The sequence below is a fragment of the Mirounga angustirostris genome, unplaced genomic scaffold (assembly GCF_029215605.1).
Source record: "Mirounga angustirostris isolate CCGP_5_RB_7025 unplaced genomic scaffold, mMirAng1.0.hap1 SCAF_1, whole genome shotgun sequence".
NCBI lineage: Eukaryota > Metazoa > Chordata > Mammalia > Carnivora > Phocidae > Mirounga > Mirounga angustirostris.
The window spans coordinates 145,591,578-145,609,085 of record NW_026991709.1 but is presented as its reverse complement, the minus strand read 5'-3'; the positions used below and the strand labels follow the sequence as shown (position 1 = coordinate 145,609,085).

Genomic DNA, 17,508 nt, shown 5'->3' with positions numbered 1-17,508 from the left:
GTTAGAGAGCAAATGGGGAGTCCTCCCTTTCTAGAGTCTCCCAGAATCCCTGCACCATGACCCGCATGCCAAATGGCACGATGACAGACGGCTGACCCCTTGGACTGAACTGAGCCTTGGGATTTTGAAGAAAGGAGTTCTTTCTCAAGTCATCCCTCTGTGTGCCCAGATGGACTTGGCTCTCCCTGAGAGTAGGACCTAAGTCTCCTCTTTCTGACTCCGCAGCAGGAGTGCTCCGACTCCCTTCATTATCCATGCCTCAGTTTCCCCTCTGTGGTAGCCTTAGACACACATCACTTGGACCTTCCTTCAAGAAAGAACTCGCCAAGGCGCCTGGGTGGCTCAGCTGGTTAAGCGACTGCCTTCAGCTCAGGTCATGATCCCAGGGTCCTGGGATTGAGCCCCGCATCGAGCTCCCTGCTCAGCGGGGAAGCCTGCTTCTCCCTCTCCCCCTGCTGTGTTCCTTCTCTCGCTGTATCTCTCTCTGTCAAATAAATAAAATCTTTAAAAGAAAGAAAGAAAGAAAGAAAGAAAGAAAGAAAGAAAGAAAGAAAGAAAGAAACTCGCCATTCAGCTATGAGGAACGCAGTGAGATGATGCCCCTGGAGGTGGCACTTTCAGGATCTACCCCAGCATTGGAGCTGAGGTCCTGCTCTTCACAGACAGCTCCCAGCCGTGGACTGAGCACAGTGGAGTTACTAAGGCCTCTGTGGGCCATCTCTGCTCTGGAGCTGGCTGACAGGTTGGCAGAGGCTCTGCCTGATCCTGCTCTCTCCTCCGTTATCTTTCTCAGGGTTCCCCTGCCACCTACCAACTTCCACCGTCTTAGTTCCATCGTGGCATCTGCTCATGGGAGGGCCTGAAATGATGCACCGTCCCCTCTGTTCCCTCTGAGCCCTGACCTCCAGGACCAAGGGATGGTAGAGGCCGTTCCAGAACTGGTCCCCACATGTCATGTCAGGACAACTCTCCCTCCATCACCTGTGCTCCCGTGAACTTTGGTTTCTTCCTAGGTGCAGCTCTAGCACGGCCAGAATCTCCCCCCAGGGTCCCCTCCACCAAGCAGGGCTAGGTTCTCCTAGAGGCATCTGCAGAACCCGTCACTGTCCAGCACCAGTGTAGGTAGGCGATACACATGGGACAAAGGAATGCTATTTGCTGCCAGCTGTTAGGGAAGGGACAACGGATGGAACATCGTTTCTTTAAATACCTGTCTGGGCCCCACTTGCCCTCCACCAAACCACAGCTTGGGGTGAAAATGCATCTTCTCACAGGAAGAACGGGCCCCAAAGAAGGGCAAGAGAGGCTGCATGCTCACAGCGATGTGGATGCTCTGGAAGGGGAATCCTGGAGCAGTGACCCCCCAGGCCAGACCCCTGCCTGCCCAACACCCACCCCCACCCCATGCAGGCCAAAACTACACTGTGGTGCCCAGGCGCCCTTCCCACTCTACCGCAGCACCGCACCACCAGGGAGTTCCTGAGCTGGGAGCCTTGAAGCAGTGAGCGCACGACTCAGGGACGTGGGGAAGGACTGGGGGAGGCAAGGGTGGCACTCAGTGCAGGAATGAGGCAGGCAGCCAGGAAGCCAGGCAGGCTCCAAATGAGTAACTGCAGATTCTTTCCTGCCGTGCCTGTCGTCACGGGGAATGGCAAGTGACTGCCTCTCTCTCTTTCCCCCCATCTTCTGCACCCCTTGATTTCCGGCAGTCAGCCGGCAGCCTGGAGGGCTCTGGGGTTTGGGCCACAGACAGGGGATCCAGGAAGGGACACCTCAGAATACGAATCAATGCAAAAAGATATGGGGGAGCGGGGGGCAGAGGGTGGCTGCCGCCCCCTCCCCAAGCCTGGACTGCTGAAGCAAAGGACAACTCCAGATGGGGAACAAAGATCCAAGTCCCCGCTTCTTACCCCCTCAGGTAACCTGCCCCCCACCCAACCCTCAGCTTCTGAAATTGGCCCCCTCCCCCCCAGAAGCCTTCCCAGACCACTGGACCCATGAAAGGATGGCTTCCCTATAAGATCCCTCAGGACTCTTGGGTGATGCCCCCTGGGCCTCCGAACACAGAACTGAACAAGCGGAAACCGTTAGTAAAAAACGTGGTCAAATCTAACCTGGGCTGAATTCTTTAAGTTTTTGTTTGTGTTTGCTCTTTTCTTTTTTTCTGCTCCTTCTTTCCCTTCTGAATTTGTTTTGTGCCTTTTGATATGTAAGGAAGGGTGGGTCCCCCAGGGGAACAATTCTGAAAGAACAAAGGAGTAATTTTCATGGCAAAGAATCTGCAGGGAAACTATTCTCCCTTAGTCACCTGCTTCCTTCCTGGGAGCCAGGGGACTGCCTGAGCGTGGAGAGGCCCTGCCAGTCAACCTCACTGCCACTAGCCTGCCCAGGAAGCTAAAGAGGTTTCTTGTGGACCACCCTCCCGAGCAAGGGGAAAGGCAGCCCGTCTCTGGTTGGGAGCCTTAAGATTCCCTGCTAGGCCAGTGTCAGGTGGCAAAGTGGGGTCTGGCTCCTTCCTAATTCCCCAATCTTCACCCCCATCACAAAGGACTCTCAAGTACCCAAGATCCCGGTCCTTGGAGACAGCAGAACTTCAATAGACCAAGAGACAAGCTTTAATGATGGGATTTCAGCATTCTGTGACTGGCTAGGCGGTGTGTGTACATGTGCGTGTGCATGTGTGTGTGTGTGTGTGTGTGTGTGTAGAGTGAGCAAGGGTTTATGAGAGCCAAAGCCCACGGATTTGCCATTCATGTCTAGGACTCCTAGGACACTGTGCCAGCAGAGGTGACTCCCCAGAACTCGGACCCAATTCCACTGTCCTGCTGGGGAACTGAGGCCTGAGAAGGGGTTCTGTCAGGGTCACAAGGGGAGGCAAGAACCCCTAGCTCCTGAGCCTAACCTGGCCCCCAGAAGCAGAAATGGCCAAGAAGCCTGGAGATTCTTCAAACACATCCTCCACTAAGGGGTTGGGTCCAAACCCTAGAATGGCCAGGTCAGAAGCAGAGGCATCTCCCCTGTTTCCCTGTGGCGGAAGGGCTTATGTCCAGGCCATCTGGAAGGAGGTAGAAATTGTGGAGAGTACAATAGCTCTCCTCTGGCAAGAGGCCCCAATGTCTTACCCACAGCACAGAGCCTGGCACACTGCAAGCTATTAATAAATGTGCAAGGGTGGGGGGGCAGGGAGAGAGGGAGAGAAGGAGGAAGCAAATGCTAGCACCCCAAATAAACCTAAATTGAGGACAGGCTGGGAGCTCATCCCTTTCAGGCTTTTCCCTGATTCCCCATAACTTCATCCCACGCCAGAAAGTCAGCGGCCGGAGTGTCCCCGCGCTGTAAGAAGGGAAGCCAGGTGGGTCTGCAGGGAACTCTGACGCACCTGCTGGTCAGCCAGCTCCCGGATTTGGACCTCCTTCAAGCAGCCTTGCATCCCGCTGGGAGCCCGGGGAACTCGCCAGTCGTCCCCGCCTCTCCACTGGACACTGTCATCCCCTTATCACATTCATCCACCATCCACCCTATCTCTGCCGCCACCACCGCCACCTCCAGCCTCCATCACACCGTTCCGAGCCCTCGGAAAGAGGGCAAGGCATCCACCTGTTCTTGGTCTACAAGAAGACCTCCCGGGGCGCGGCGCTGGTTGAACCGTCGCCTCATTTTAGGGACGAATAAAATTGAGCCCTGAGGACGCGAAGTGGAGACAAGCTTGGTCCGTTGTCACCCAGCGGCCGACCCGCTCAGGCTTGGAAGCGAGGCACCAGAGGCAGGCGGCCCGAGGCCAGGCCTTTCTCTGCACTTCAGTTTCCCCGGCTGGAAAGCAGGGAAGGCGGGAGGAGGAAGTCTCCTGCTTCATTTTAGGTAGGTTGTGCAGTCTGGTCCTGAGCACCAGGGACAGATCTTCCCTCCCCGCGCGGGGGCGCTGGAACTTCGGCCCAGCCTCCCTCGGGAGGTGCCGGGGCCGAGACGCGCGAGGGCGCGGACGTGCCATCCTCCCTCAAGCACGACACTCCACTCTCTGGTCGTGAAGGGCCCGGGAGCCCAGCCGGTGCCAAGCGCGCCCTGCCGGGTCGCCTGAGCTCGGGGGGGCACCGAGGAACCCAGAGTCGGGCCTCACTCGCGCCCTTGTTTCCCCTCGCTCGGCCCGTCGGGAGGAGGGATGAGCTGGGGCGATTGAAAATGGATCAAACCACGTGCCCCACCTCCGGGTCGCTTACAACCTAGGACCCTACTCAGGCCGCAGCCCACAGCCTGGGGGATAAGAAGTGACATGTCCTGTCTCTTAGTCCGGCCCGCCCGCACCTGTCTTCCGAGGCGCAGAAATGGGAAATGGGGAGGCTGGCTGGGAGGCTTCCTGGAGGAGGTGGCTCTGAAGGTGGACGTGGAGAGCGTCCTGGGGCGGGGCTGAGGGGGCGCGCGGGAGTGGGAGATGCCATCCAGGCGCTTGGAAACGTTGTGAGCTAAGCAGGGAAGGATGCGGCGTGTTGGGGTCTCGAGACTCCCGAGGATGCGGTCGGAAGGGGTGAAGGCTTGTGAATTCCAGGCGACTGAGGGCTGACGTGGGGGGATAGGCGGAGGGAGCGCGGGGACTCCCCAGTGGCGGGGGAGCCCCCAGCCCCGCCCCACACCTGAGCGGCGGCCCCGCCTCTGCCGATCCATTGGCCAGACCCGCCGCCTGTCAGACGAGCCCCCGGGGCCCGCCTCCAGCACCGAGCTGCGCCTCTTCGCGCTGGGGCCACCGCGACCGCGCCACTCTGCCGGGGCTCCCCGCCGTCGACCGCGCGGTGCGCCGCCTGCCCGCGCATTCCCGGCGCCGGGCCGCCTGCCGCGGGTTCAGGGCGGACCATGCGTCCGACCAGCACGCCGCCGGCCGGCTGGCTATGCGTGCTAGCCAGCGCCCTCGCCTGCGCCCTCGGCCCCGCGGTGAGTGCCCGCCGGGCAGCCCAGAGCCCCGGCCGCCGCGGGGGGAGTGGGGGCGGCGGGAGCCGGGCCGTCTGTGCGCACGTCGGTGTAAGGGGAGTGCGGGGCACGGAGCACCGGGTCTCGCCTCCCAGCTCAGCCTCGGACCGGATCCAGACCCGAGGGGTGGGGTCCTGGTCGCTCCTAGTCCCTCCCAGCGGGGCTGAGGGCCCGCTCAGAGCGGCGATCTGGGACACCGGTGGAGGGGCGCCAGGAGAGAGCGTGCTCCATAAACTTGCCTTCGGTGTAGTGGCTGCGTTGTGCGTGGGGCGGGGAAGTCAGTGCTGGTGCAGGGTGGGGGACTGTGGTCGATTGAAATGGAAGGCCTGGTAGACAGTGGGTGGCAGAGAGGGTGGCTGTGGGGGTCGTCGTTGTGTGCTGTGCCCCTCTGGAGGTATCGGCGGGGCGTTGTGTGTTACGTGTAGGAGTGACGTCTCAGCCTCAGACCCAGCGCTGGGAAAGGGCTTTTGGGATAAGGTGGCTGACTGACAGGCCCTTCCTGCGCCCTCCCACTGAGCAGAGCTGACAGGTAAGAGCCCAAGGTGGAAGGTGGTGGGCAGTGAGAGGTTGAGGGCGGTGTTTATGAGGAAGGGCCGGACATGTGCTCGGAGAAAGCTGAGCAAGGTGCACACAGCCAAGAGGCAGTGGCGTCCTCTTTCTCCCACTTCTACTTCCTCCCCACATAGGTGTCTGTATGCCTTTGATGTATGTGTGCCAGTGAGGCCCCCCCCCCCCCCCGCACGTGGCTGTACCCTCGTGTGTCGCTTTGGGTGGCTCACCTGTAGGACAGATGCTGATTCAGGCGGGAGACGCATGGATCATCTCCCTCTAAGATCAGGGAAGACCTCAAGACTCAATGAATCCACCCAAGCCCATTTTACAGATGGGCAAAATAAGTCCCAAAGACACCTGTCCCCCACTAATCAGTCCTGGACTGAGGTTGATTTTCTCTCCCTCCCTATCCCAAGACTTGAGGAATCTGGGTTTGCTGCTTAGTCAGAGCCTAAAAACCAAGTGGGTCTCAGATCTGACACCAGCTCAGGTTGACTGGTGGGTGGGTAGAGTATATTGATCACCTAGTGTCTTCTATCCCATGATTACCTCCCTTACCATCACCTCCATCAAAGCAGGAATCTCTGTGTTCCCATCTAGCTAATGTCTTGACATCCTGGGGATGAGAAACTCATTGCCTGTCCTGGGAGCAGAACTTGATAACAATTGGTGGGAGACTCGCCTCCTCCCACTGAGAGGCATGAGACCCACCTCCTGAGCTCTCAAAGCCTCACCGGGTTTTGGCCCTAAGGCCACAGCTCCAGACCTCTGCACCACTTAGAGCCCCTCAGTGTCATGGAGCTTCCAGGCCTTACCCACAGCCCTCTGGCTTACCCCACTGGGCTCTGACCACTCGCATTCTCCTTGGATGAGCCACAGTTCTTGGGACTACCACTGGTACCCCATTCCCCAGCCTTGGAGGCTTCTCAGCCCAGGGGCAGGGTGCTTTCAGCAGGGTCTCCTTTCCTTCTCGGCCACATCTGCCCCCACCTCCTGAGGCCATCCAAGCCTGGCTCCTCCAATGCCTACGCACCCCCCCCATCTTTCCACATTTTATTCATTTAATACCCTACTCCATCACCTCCTCCAGACAGCCTTCCCTGATTGCTCCAGCCCACTCAGCCCTTCCCACTCTGACCCTACTCTTCAGCCCTACCCACCTCCCAGCCTGGGCTCTTCTGATCATCCTGTCATCCTCGCTGTCCCCCACAGAGCCGTGCAGGGCTGGGCCCGCAGAGGGAGAAGGGACGCACCCAGGACTGGATAAGGGCAGCCTGGAATGAAGGAGTCCCCACATCCTTCACCACTTCTCCCTCCTCCCCACCAGCTCCCACCCTGAAGGGACACCAGGCAATCCCGCTCCAGCCAGACTCAGGGTTGAGGGGGGCTGACGTTATTGGAGCCATAAAATGGCAGCTGCAAAAGTTCAGTGTAAAGGCCCAAGGCCTTATCACTCCTGTTTATGGTGCCTTGACCTCAGTCAGGGAAGGAGGAATCTCTGAACACGGAAGCAAAAAGGAAAGAAAACCTCTAGTGTCTCAGAAGAGGAAGTCTGCCCCAAGGCCACCTGCCAGGCCTTCCACGGCTCCTACCCCCTGGACAGCAGGCACAGGGGGCAATGCCCAGCCCAGGGACGGGGGGGGGGGGGGGGGCGGCGGTTGTCAGAGGAGGAGCAGATCCAGGTCCTGCCCTGGGAAGAGTCTCAGGCTGGTCAGGGAGAGCAGAGCCAGTGGCCCACGAGGAAGAGCCCAGGGGTGTGTGGGGTGCAGCCTCCCAGCCCTGAGGCAAGGGTCTCTGAGAGGAGCAGTCAGGGAAGGCTCCCTGGGGGAGGCAGGACAGTGCCCTAAAGAGTTTGGCCAAACGGGCCAACCTTCCACCAGAAACTATAAAAGAGTCTCTGTTGGCAGGACCAATGGGCCTGGTCCCAGAAGGAGGAAGAAGCCCCCAGCTCCCCCCACGCCCCCAGAAGCTGGGATGGCCCAGGGGTTGGGAAAGGTTTGGCTCCTCCTAACTCCTCTCTGAGGCAGGTTGCTGGCCACCTGCTCCTGAAGGGCTCAGCCTCTCCAGAGGCTGTCCACAGCTGGCCAGACCCTCTTGGCCCCCAGCAGACCACCTTGTGGGCTTTAGGGAACACGGCTACAGTGGGGTCCAGCCTCCTCTTCGAGCGGAGTGACAAGCTCAGGCCCACCCGGGGCTCCTAGGGGACTGTGCTGGAAGAGTGACCTCCCCTCAGAAGTTTCCAGCCTCCCATCCTGGCGCCTTGAGTCTCAGCCCTCCCTGATGTTTCTGGAGCCATGAGAACTGGTCCTCACCTTACTCCATGGCAATGGCCAGTTGCCCTTGAGAACATGTTTGATCTCTGTGGAAGGGCCTCGGTTTCCTCATCACAAAAGGGAGGGTGGGAATCTTGCCCCTCCCCTGCCCCCCCAGGAGAAATAGGAAGAGAGGGCTGGGCTGGATGCCAGCTCCACCCCGTGACTGGGGCACAGTCTTCCCCCTTCTGTAAGACCTGAGGGAGGACCAAGTGCTGTGTGACCTGGGATAGGCCATCTCTTCTCTTGATCCCCAGCTCAGGAGCCCTGGGGACAGGGGTGTCTTCATGAGGTAGCCGGGCAATGTGGGGGTGAGCTCCAGGCCCAGGTGGGTGATGGGTCATCTCAGGGAAGGCCGGGAGGGAGACAGCAGTCTCCTCACATGGTGGGCACCCTCAATGGCAACCCAACTTACGTTGAGGCTGCCCCTCGCAGGACCCCTCGCTGTGGCCCCTCTGGCCAGGGATGCAGGCAGGGGCTGGGGGATTAGATGAAGCCCTGTCCCTCTCTCCCTGCCTTTGCTGCTCAACCTCCCACACTCTGCCCTCCCCAGTTGGACTTCCCAACACAAATGTATAATATGTGCAGAGGTGCTCCCATACCTTAGATGTATTTCCGAAGTAAAAGAAACACAGCTTCATCTCTCCACCACATTATGGGTTTTTTAAATTAACTTTTTACTGTGAAAAAAATTTTCAAACATATAAAAAAGAGAGAGAGAGAAGAATATAATGAGCATGGAAATAGCCAGTCCTTGGGGTGATATCAGCAAAATGGCAGTATAGGAACGTCCCGTGCTTGTCCCCTCCCAATCCCTGGGTTTGACAACCAATAACCCATAACAGTTAATATTGGCATCATTTCCCTTTTTTTGGCTGAAGTATTTTAACATCAAGTATAGACATTATGACCTTGCACCACATGTTATTTTAAGATGCATTCTCTAAAACCAAAGGACATTTTCCTGTATCACTATGATACCACCACCACACCGAACAAAATGAACAAGCATTCCTTAATATTTTATGTTTGGATATCCCCAAACAGCATTTGGTCCAGCACCCCAAGCTGCGTGGTGATATTAGGGGTCTGACTGCAAGGATCCTTCTGGCCTGGGTTGTGATGAGCCTGTACAGCGAGCTGGTGGGTGGGTGAACATCAAGCCCTTCCCTGGACAGGGCCCCAGTCTTTATCTGTACCCGAGTTTCATGTGGCTCATGATATGAGGGTCTGTATCTCTTAGGAAGTGCCTCCTGCTATCTGAAAAACAAGTTCTTCCTGTATGCATCAGAAGGGGAAGAGGTCACCAACCGACTCTGTATGTCTGCCCATGCTGGCTTACAGCGCTCTGCAGGTGGCCCCCCCACACACCATGTGTGTAAACTGAGTCCTCTTTCCCCCCGGGGTGCCCAGGATGGCTTTCAAGAGGCAGAGGATTTAAACCTGAGCCCCTACTGCTCCTGCTTCTCTGGCCATCGCCACAGTGATCCTCTACAAAGAATCCCCGAGAGGCTTTGTGTCCCTAAGGACGCCCCGCCAGAAGGGCCCTTAAAGATGGGGCCAGGCTTAACCCCCGATGGAACATCTTTAAGCTTGTATTCTAATAATGAGAGCCCTTGCGCTGGGGCCACCCTGAGATGTGGAAAGTTCTTTCTTGCCCCATGCCCACACCAGCATCCCTGGGTCTCCCTCTTTGTCTTACCCCTGCCCGCCCCCCCCCCCATACCACCCAGAGCTCAGCCTCTCCCAGGAGGAGGTGTGGTTGGCAAAATTTGGATATTCAGAAAGGGGAGGCTTCAGATTATTGGCAAAAGGATGTAAAAATAGGGAGGGGGGAGAAATCAGCAGTAAGGGGTGAGGGAATGCCCGACTCGAGGCCTCCCCTCTGGTGGCACAGCGGCCACCCGGCAGCTGGCGGGACCTGCAGACTGCCTGGCGTTCTGCAACACGCCCAGGCTGTGGCGAGGCCCGGGTCCAGACGCAGATGGCAAGGCCAGCCGGGCACGAGGGGCTGGCTGGGCCCTTGGCAATGACTGCTAACCTTTCTTGGTGGTCCCCTGGTGTCCTTGACAGGTGACCCTGGACACAGCCCTGGAAGTAGATGGTGCTGTCGTTGTCCCCCTTTTACAGATGAGGTGGGGAGACTTGCCCAAGGTCACCCAGCCAGGAAGTGGCGGGCAGTCTGATTCTGGGACCTCTGGACTCACCAAGAGGAATTGCTTCTACCAAAGCCGCTGTAGCTGCTGCGGGCTGCCCCAGGACTTCAGAGACATTTTTTAATTTGTAAAATGTGCAAATCTGCAGTGACCGGTCAGGAAGTTGTCACACGGTGTGCACACCTGTGTAGCCACCACCCAGATCAAGCTAGCCCACGTTCCCCTCACCCCGGACGTCTCCCCTGTGCCCCTTCCCAATAGGATGAGGCCTTATTTCAACTTCTTGGAGTGCCCTCTGCAAAACTGGGAGCATGTTTCTCCTCTTTTCTGTGACTTCTGCATCCCATGATTTACCTCACCTTCCTGTGCCCCACCCCCACTGCCCCCTGTCTCCTTCTCTCCTTCCCCCACTGCACCCTCTCCATTTTCTTACCAATTCAAACACAAAAGCCAGAATGAAGGGCACAGCCTGGGAAGCTGGGTTGGGGTCCTGCATGCCTTTGACCACACTGCTTTCTCTCAGGGTCCTCAGTTTCCCTTTGTGGTTCTTTGTTGCCCCATTATTTCAATGGGGGTAGGAGGCTCAAATAAATCATGGGATATGAGCTGGAGATGGGGGAATGGTAAATGGGACCACCCCTGCTCTTTATTCCCCCATTCCCCAGTCATCCCTGGCAGGGGCAAAGGGCCCTCCTCCACAAGCCTCAGAAGCCCAAGTCATTCAGGGTAGCTCCCAGGGCTTGGCAATTTGCGGGCAGGAGGTTCTTTCTTCTGTCTCACCGAATCCAACAGCCTGCTGCATTTTAGACCCCTCTCAGAAACCAGCTGCCCCTCAGAGGGACTCCTGCTCCCTCACCAGGCTCCCTTGGCTTCTACTGCCACAGTTCTCTGGCCCTGGATGAGGCTGAGGGTTCTGATTCCAGGCCAGTAGCTGTGAACTCAAGCTCCCGTTGAGGGGTGGGTAGGGCACCCACAAAACTTGAGTCAGCCCCTCTCCCCGTCTTTCAGAGCCCCGAGCATCTAACAGCCACAAATCCCAGCATCTGCACCCTACCCCAGCTCTCAGGGAGCCCCACCTGGACTTTCTCCCAAGACCCTCACAGTGAGGATAGAGAGGAGGGACCCAGGTAAGCAGGCTTTGGTTAATCCCTGCCCCCAACCAGAGACTCAGGATTCTCCTGCCAACATCCAGTCCGTGACCTCCCACATCCAGCCAGTACCGTGGCAGGGGACGGAAGAGGACCCAGGTGTAAGGGAGCCTAAAGACTTCCTTACTCTTGCCCGGGTCTCCTCTTCTGGGCTCAGGAACTCCTGTGATAGGGAGCGTGCTGGGGGCTCCATCTGGCCTGAAACTTCCACCTCAACCCACCCACAGGGTCAGGTGACTTGAAGCTTACTGGAGCTCAGCCCAGCAGGGGAACTAGGGCTTGAGAGAAAGCCCTGCTTTCTCCTTTTCACGTGGGGCATCAGGAGACAAGTCAGGAAATGTAGGCAATAGTAGAACTAGGGAAGGCCTTGAATGCCAGTTTTGAAGTGTGGGCTTTGACTCCTAGGCCCTGGGGACCTTGGGTTGCAGGTGGTGGGGCTGAAAGCTAGTACACTTGTCCAGGCAGTAACTGATGAGGCCTGGCCCCTGCCTGTGTCCCACAACTTGTCTCCCGATGCCTCAGGACCCTTTGCTGCAGCCACACCGTGTATTTGCAACCTTGTGTGTATTAGGCATTTTCAAACCTCCATGCTTCTGTACACACTGCTCCTATTTTTTGGAATGTTCTTATTCCACCTCTAATGATCAAATTTACACCTCTTCAAAGATGCACCTCTACTACCCATTCTCTGTGAAGCCCACACCCCAGCTATATCCCACCCTGGAACCCTTTCCTAGAATCAGTAGGCTTGGCTGTATCTGGCTGGGAATTTTCGAACTTAGTGTGTCTGGAGTCCAGAGGGATAATGAGGATGTTTAGCATAGGGAAATAAGTGGAAGAGGAAGTTCAAAGTCTGCCTGAATTTCTCAGTGATAAGGGCTACAGGGAGCTGCCCTGGCCCTGTCCCCCAAAGAGCAATGGTAGACCAGATGGCCCAAGGCAAGGTCATGGAGCAGGATTGATGTAGTCCAGACTAGTGGTCAGAGATGCAGGTCCCATCTAGGAATGTGCACTTGCTAGGGGATTTCAGGTCCCTCATTGGGTCTCTCTTTCCTCTATCCTTCTGCAGATGGGGTCTAACACTCAGCTAAATTGGGGTGAAGACTGAGCATATCTTCCAAACTACCCTCACTTTATTCAGAGACAGCCCACACTGCCAGATTACCCCAGGGCCTCCTGCCCTTCCTCTGCAAACTGCCACTCAGGAAAGGCTTTGTGGCTATGCTGCTGAGTGGGGCAGGCAGAGTTGGCTAGAGAAGTTGACCCAATATCCTTCCACCGTCAGAGAGTGGTAAGCAGAAGCTGCTAGGAACCCTATGGTGCCCTTGGTGATTGAAAAGGAATTATCTTTTGGCAAACAGCATGGCCACAGCTCTGGCTTAAGAGGACCCAGCAAAGGGGTGCCTGGGTGGCTCAGTTGGTTAAGCATCCAACACTTGATTTCAGCTCAGATCATGATCTCAGTGCCGTGAGATTGAGCCCTGCATTGTCTCCACCCTTGGCATGGAGGCTGCTTGAGATTTTCTCTTTCCGTCTCCCTGTCCCCCTCCCCCTGACTTGCGTGCTCTCTAAAAAAAGAAAAAGAAAAAGAGGACCCAGCAAATGAGGGCATCTACTGTCCTGTCCTCAGAGCATAAGTCTGGACTTTTTTGGTTACAGGGATAGAAACTCAACTTACTCAAGCAATAAGCAAAAATATTGACTCATGTTGCTGGAAACAGGGTTATTTTCAGGCATGGCTGCATCCAGGGACTCAGATAATGTCAAGAGGACCCAGTTTTTCCTCCATGTCTTTATTCAGCCTTTGCCCGTGTGGCCTTCATTGTTGTGTTCCACAACAACACAAGAAGCAACAAGATGGTAGCAGCAGTTCCAACCCCTGCACCCTTTGAGGTTTCCAGTCTAGTTGGAAAGACCAAATCTACTTGTCTAATCGCTTAATCCAAAGTCCCAGGAATGAGCCTGCTGGCTCTGAGCAGCCTGACTTGGGCCATGTGCCAGGCACTAAGGCCAGGAATGCTCTGACGGGCTCAAGTCTGATCATCTCTTAGAAGACACCAAGAACCCCAAGAATCAGGAGTGGGGAACCCCAAGAACTAGAAGTGGGGAAGGAGGTGGTTTCCCAGATAGAGATGAGGACATGGCACCAGAGGAGGGTAAAGGATGGTAGAAGGCAGCAACAAGAGATGGTCTACTACCATCCATCCCATGTTCATGTTGTGGGTGGGGGGTGGGTTGTGGAGAATGGGCAGGAGACACAGGTGAGGCTGGGAGGGGGCCAGAAGGCAGAACAAACTGCATTGCTGGAGGGCAGTAGGGCTGGGAAGGCATTCTGGGGAGAAGCGTGTTCCAGACAAGACAGACCAATGGTGGAACATGAGCCAGTCCCCAGGTTCTTCTTCCAGAAGTCACCTCTGGGGTCCTTTGGCCACCCCTCTTCCCATGTCTGAGCAGCATGCGCCGGCCACAGATCACTGAAGACAGAGCATCTCGAGTGTTTGAGTCTGAGTAATGTTTTGGGGCAAGAAGGGAAGCATGTGACCCCAAAGAGGGACCACAGCTCATATCCTTCAAATCCCATGTATTTTCTTTGAAACAATTATATGAATAACCATATCCTGCTCTATAATAGATCTGTGTTACTTTCCATATGCCAAGTTTTAAATGATTTACCAGCTCATGTCTTTACCTCCATTGGCTGATAAAGTTCACAGTCCAAGATGGAACCCAGGTTCACTGTGGGGCTTCCAGGCCCATGGCACATGGGCAGGTGAGGCCTGGGTGCTGGGAAGTCTGACAGGCATCCTGGACAATGAGGCCTTCCCTTGCATCTGGGCTAGGCCAGCTGTGGTTCTTAGCCAAGTATGGGAAAGTTGGACATTGAGGACTCTGTGACAATGAGGCTCCACCAAGGCCTCCACAAGGGACAGGAGTGTTGAGTGGAAGGGACTCAGCTATGCAGCCTCTTGAGCACTGAGTTGTCCAGCTTCTGTTTGGACCCCATTCCTCTATAGCAATGGAGAGCTCTCTGGCACCTGGGATGCTTATCCCTCTGTGGGGTCACCTTACTTAGAACAGTGGTCAAAGGCACACCCTTGGTACCAGGCCAGAAGGCAGCAAATGCTTTCCTCCATAGCCCCACTGCAACATGCCTTTGAGTCAGCAGGGGAGCTGCTTGAGGCCCATTTGAGGGAATTGAGGACTTTGTCCCAGGGCAGGAGGGACAAGATGGAAGAGACGCCAAGAGTATTTGATTCTGGAGCTGCCTTGCTGAACTTTCTCCAACGGCCCTGTTGGGGAACTGCGGCATTCTCTTCCCTGAGCAGGGAGAAGGAAACTGATATGGGGTTGTCCAGGGGTGGCAGCCACTTCCCTAAAGCCAAAGAGACTCACAGAAGTTTCCACTGGCTCAGTTGTTCCTCCATGGAGGTCTTCACCTGCCTTTGCCCACCCAATGGTTCTCAAGACCTGTTTTTTCCTGTCTGTCCCTGGGCAGCCATCACCCATACTCACATGTTGGCCCCAATGCCGATGCCTGCCTGTCCCCCACGCCAGCAGGCAGGTCTAGTTCCATCCCTGATCCCTGGCCAGGGTGCGGCAAAGGGGAGGCTGGGAGGCGTGGGCCTTCCCATCCCTTGTCCCCACCTCCCAGGGGCAGGGACAGAGGCAGAGGCAGAGGAGGTGTGGCGGGATGGCAAGCCATCCTAGAGGGGCCTCTTGTATTTCCTGAAACCTGCCTTTGCCCCTCCTTCATTAGATCTGATACAGCTGGAATCGTCTGGAAGCTAAGAAGAAAGCAGGTGAGGTCTGGGCAAGGAGGGCCAGTGTCCTCCTCCCAGCCTGGTGACCCGGGAGACTGAGCACAGCCTCCTGGAATGGGGACAGAGCCTGGAAGATGCAGCCAGACTCCTGGATTCCTCCCAGGCCTGGCTCCAGGGACCTAACTCCTCATAACCCGGTAGCACTAGCTGGGCCCCACTCATCCGGAGAGACTGAGGCAAGGACCCAGGACTCCCAACCCAGGCTGGAGGGTGGCAGAGTCCGGAGGGCCAGCTCTGGGCTCCAGAGAGAGGCCCTCCAACCTTCATCCAGAGTAATGCCATAGTGCTCCCCACCCAAAAAAAGACCAAGTTGTTACAGCTGCAGCATTGTTAGAAGCCACCAGGAAGCCATGACAGGGCCCTCCAGGCAGACCCAACTTTGGGGACGGTGGACAGGAGTTCTGGGTCCAATCCAGGTCGGGGTCGGGTTTTAGTCTGGGGTTGGGATTGAGGTTCTGTCTGGAACTTGGGTCAGTCAAGTGACAGGCCTTGTTGGGCCTCACGTTCCTGGAGTCTGTGGATGTAAGGTAGGCCACTGATGAGGATGACAGGTCCCCTCCCTGTCTCTGTCCCCCAGGGTGGCCAGGCAACCAACCTGCAGTGGGAGGAGGAATGTTACCATCTGCGGATGATCGAGGTGCAGCACAAGAGGTGCCTGGAGGAAGCGCAGCTGGAGAATGACACAGCAGGTGAGGGCCAGCAGGAAGAGAGGGCCCCGGGCCCCTCGGGGAGCCCTGCTTCTCATCACACTGTGAGCCCAGATCCAGGCACATTCTTCCCACACATGTCGGGTGGGGATGGCACCGTGGAGCTGCTGGGGGTGAGGAGAGGATGCTGGGAGAAGCTGGGGGACCAGATGGAAGCAGGAAGCCCTTAACAGGCCTCTCTGATCCCACCACCTGCCCCAGGTCTGGGATTTCCCTGCTGTTAACCAAGGAGAACACACTAGGTTGGGGGTTCTGAGGTCCAGCTCCTTCCTCCCAATCCCAGACTCTGCACCCAGACGTGCCACCTACACACACTTTCCTCCCCAGCCCGACCCACCTTCAGCAGGCCAGATGAACCGTCAGCTCATTCATTGTCCAGCTGATGAGACGAGTCACAGTCAAACCTAGAGGCTGAACACATGGGGGCCCAGTTCCTCCTCCTGAGGGGGTGTGGGAGAGCTCCAGCCTCATGGTGGGAAGGGTGATGCCAGGGGCACCCTTAGGCCGAGGCTGCCCAGCTGCCCAGAGCCGGCAGGACCATCCCATCAGATGACAGACAGCACCCTCTACCCCTGGTGCCCCGCACTCACGGCTGCCCAGGGAAGGAATGGGAGGAATTAGAGACCTTCCTTTGAAAGGTACCCTTGAGCCAGTCTGAAGGGTGGGCAGGACGTGGAGAAGCAGAGAGACTCGGGGGGTGGGGGTGGGGGGTGGGAGGTGCCTGGGCAGACTGCTTATGAGGAGTGGGGGTGGGTATGGAGCTCGAGGCTCCCTGAGGGCAGAGAAGGGCCGGAGCAGGTGGGGGGCTGTGCCTGCTCTGGGCGTCCCTACCAGGTCACCTCCCTGAGGCCACACTTGCAGTTATGTAACCACCTTGCTCAGGAGTAGGGAGCATCTTTACACCCCCCGGGCTCCCCAGTCTCCTGTCACCTCTTTGAGGCTGACAGTTATGCAACCCCTCCTGGATCCCTCCTTCTTGGCCCTGGTGCCCAGAGTCTCTGCCTCCTGCATCATAAGGGAGTGTCTGTAGCCTCCTGGAGAGCCTTTACCTCCCCCAGCTCTTAAGGAAGGGCAGAGCCCTGCCTCCTGGGCCTTCAGACTAAGCCCTGGGTGAGGGGTGGCCAGACCACCCACTGCCTATGCACCACCCCCCACCCTCCAGGGCAGGGAGGCAGGAGATGCGGCAGACGGGCCTCAGCGGGCCCCCGCAGTGGGGTCTGGGGCTGCAGGCAGCCCAGAGAAACCCAGACCCCAGAATCCCAGGCCCCACTGCGGTGCCTCCTAGGCCCCGAGGGCAAGCCACCCTCGTGATCCCAATGAGGTCATTGCTGGCACAGGGCACCTGTCGGGTGCCAACATCCTGTCACCAGGAAGGCGGCCTGGGATCCGAGGAGGGCGAGAATGCGTCTGTGGGCGATGAGTCTGCCCGTGACCTTGTGGGGCTCTGTGCATGTTCGTGCATATCCAGATGTGTGCTCTTGGCCCACGTGGGTCTGGAGCTGCCTGTGCCTCTGGGATCTGTAAAGCCCCATGTCGGACTCTGAGTGTCTCTGTGTGGCAGGGGCATGTGTCTCTGTCAGCCTGGCTAGGCCTGGTGCACTATGTCTTTGTGTGTTGGTTTGTGGATGTGTGTGTACGAGTGTGAATATCTGCAGTATGCCCACTCCTATCTCTGCGTGTGTATCTCTGAGCTGCATGGGTCTCTCTGTGCCTTTGTTTGCTTGTGCCTGGTCTTTCCATGTCCAAGTAAGTATACGTGTATGTGTATTTGCATATATGGCTGTGGTTCTTTGTGTCTGGGAGTGCGCGTCTGTGTGTCTGGGAGTGCGCGTCTTTGTGTCTGGGAGTGCGCTTCG

The 17,508-nt window shown here is 57.0% G+C and overlaps 1 protein-coding gene across 1 annotated transcript in view; it reads left to right on the top strand.

The window, feature by feature from the left end:
- The first annotated feature begins 4,741 nt into the window (after positions 1–4,741).
- The window catches only part of VIPR1 (vasoactive intestinal peptide receptor 1), a 31,808-nt gene continuing 19,041 nt past the window's right edge, over positions 4,742–17,508 (top strand). The window contains exons 1-2 of the mRNA XM_045863738.3: positions 4,742–4,920; positions 15,523–15,634. Of these exons, the coding sequence (XP_045719694.2) occupies positions 4,843–4,920; positions 15,523–15,634 (190 nt within the window). The 5' untranslated portion in view covers positions 4,742–4,842. The remainder of the gene's footprint in view (positions 4,921–15,522; positions 15,635–17,508) is intronic.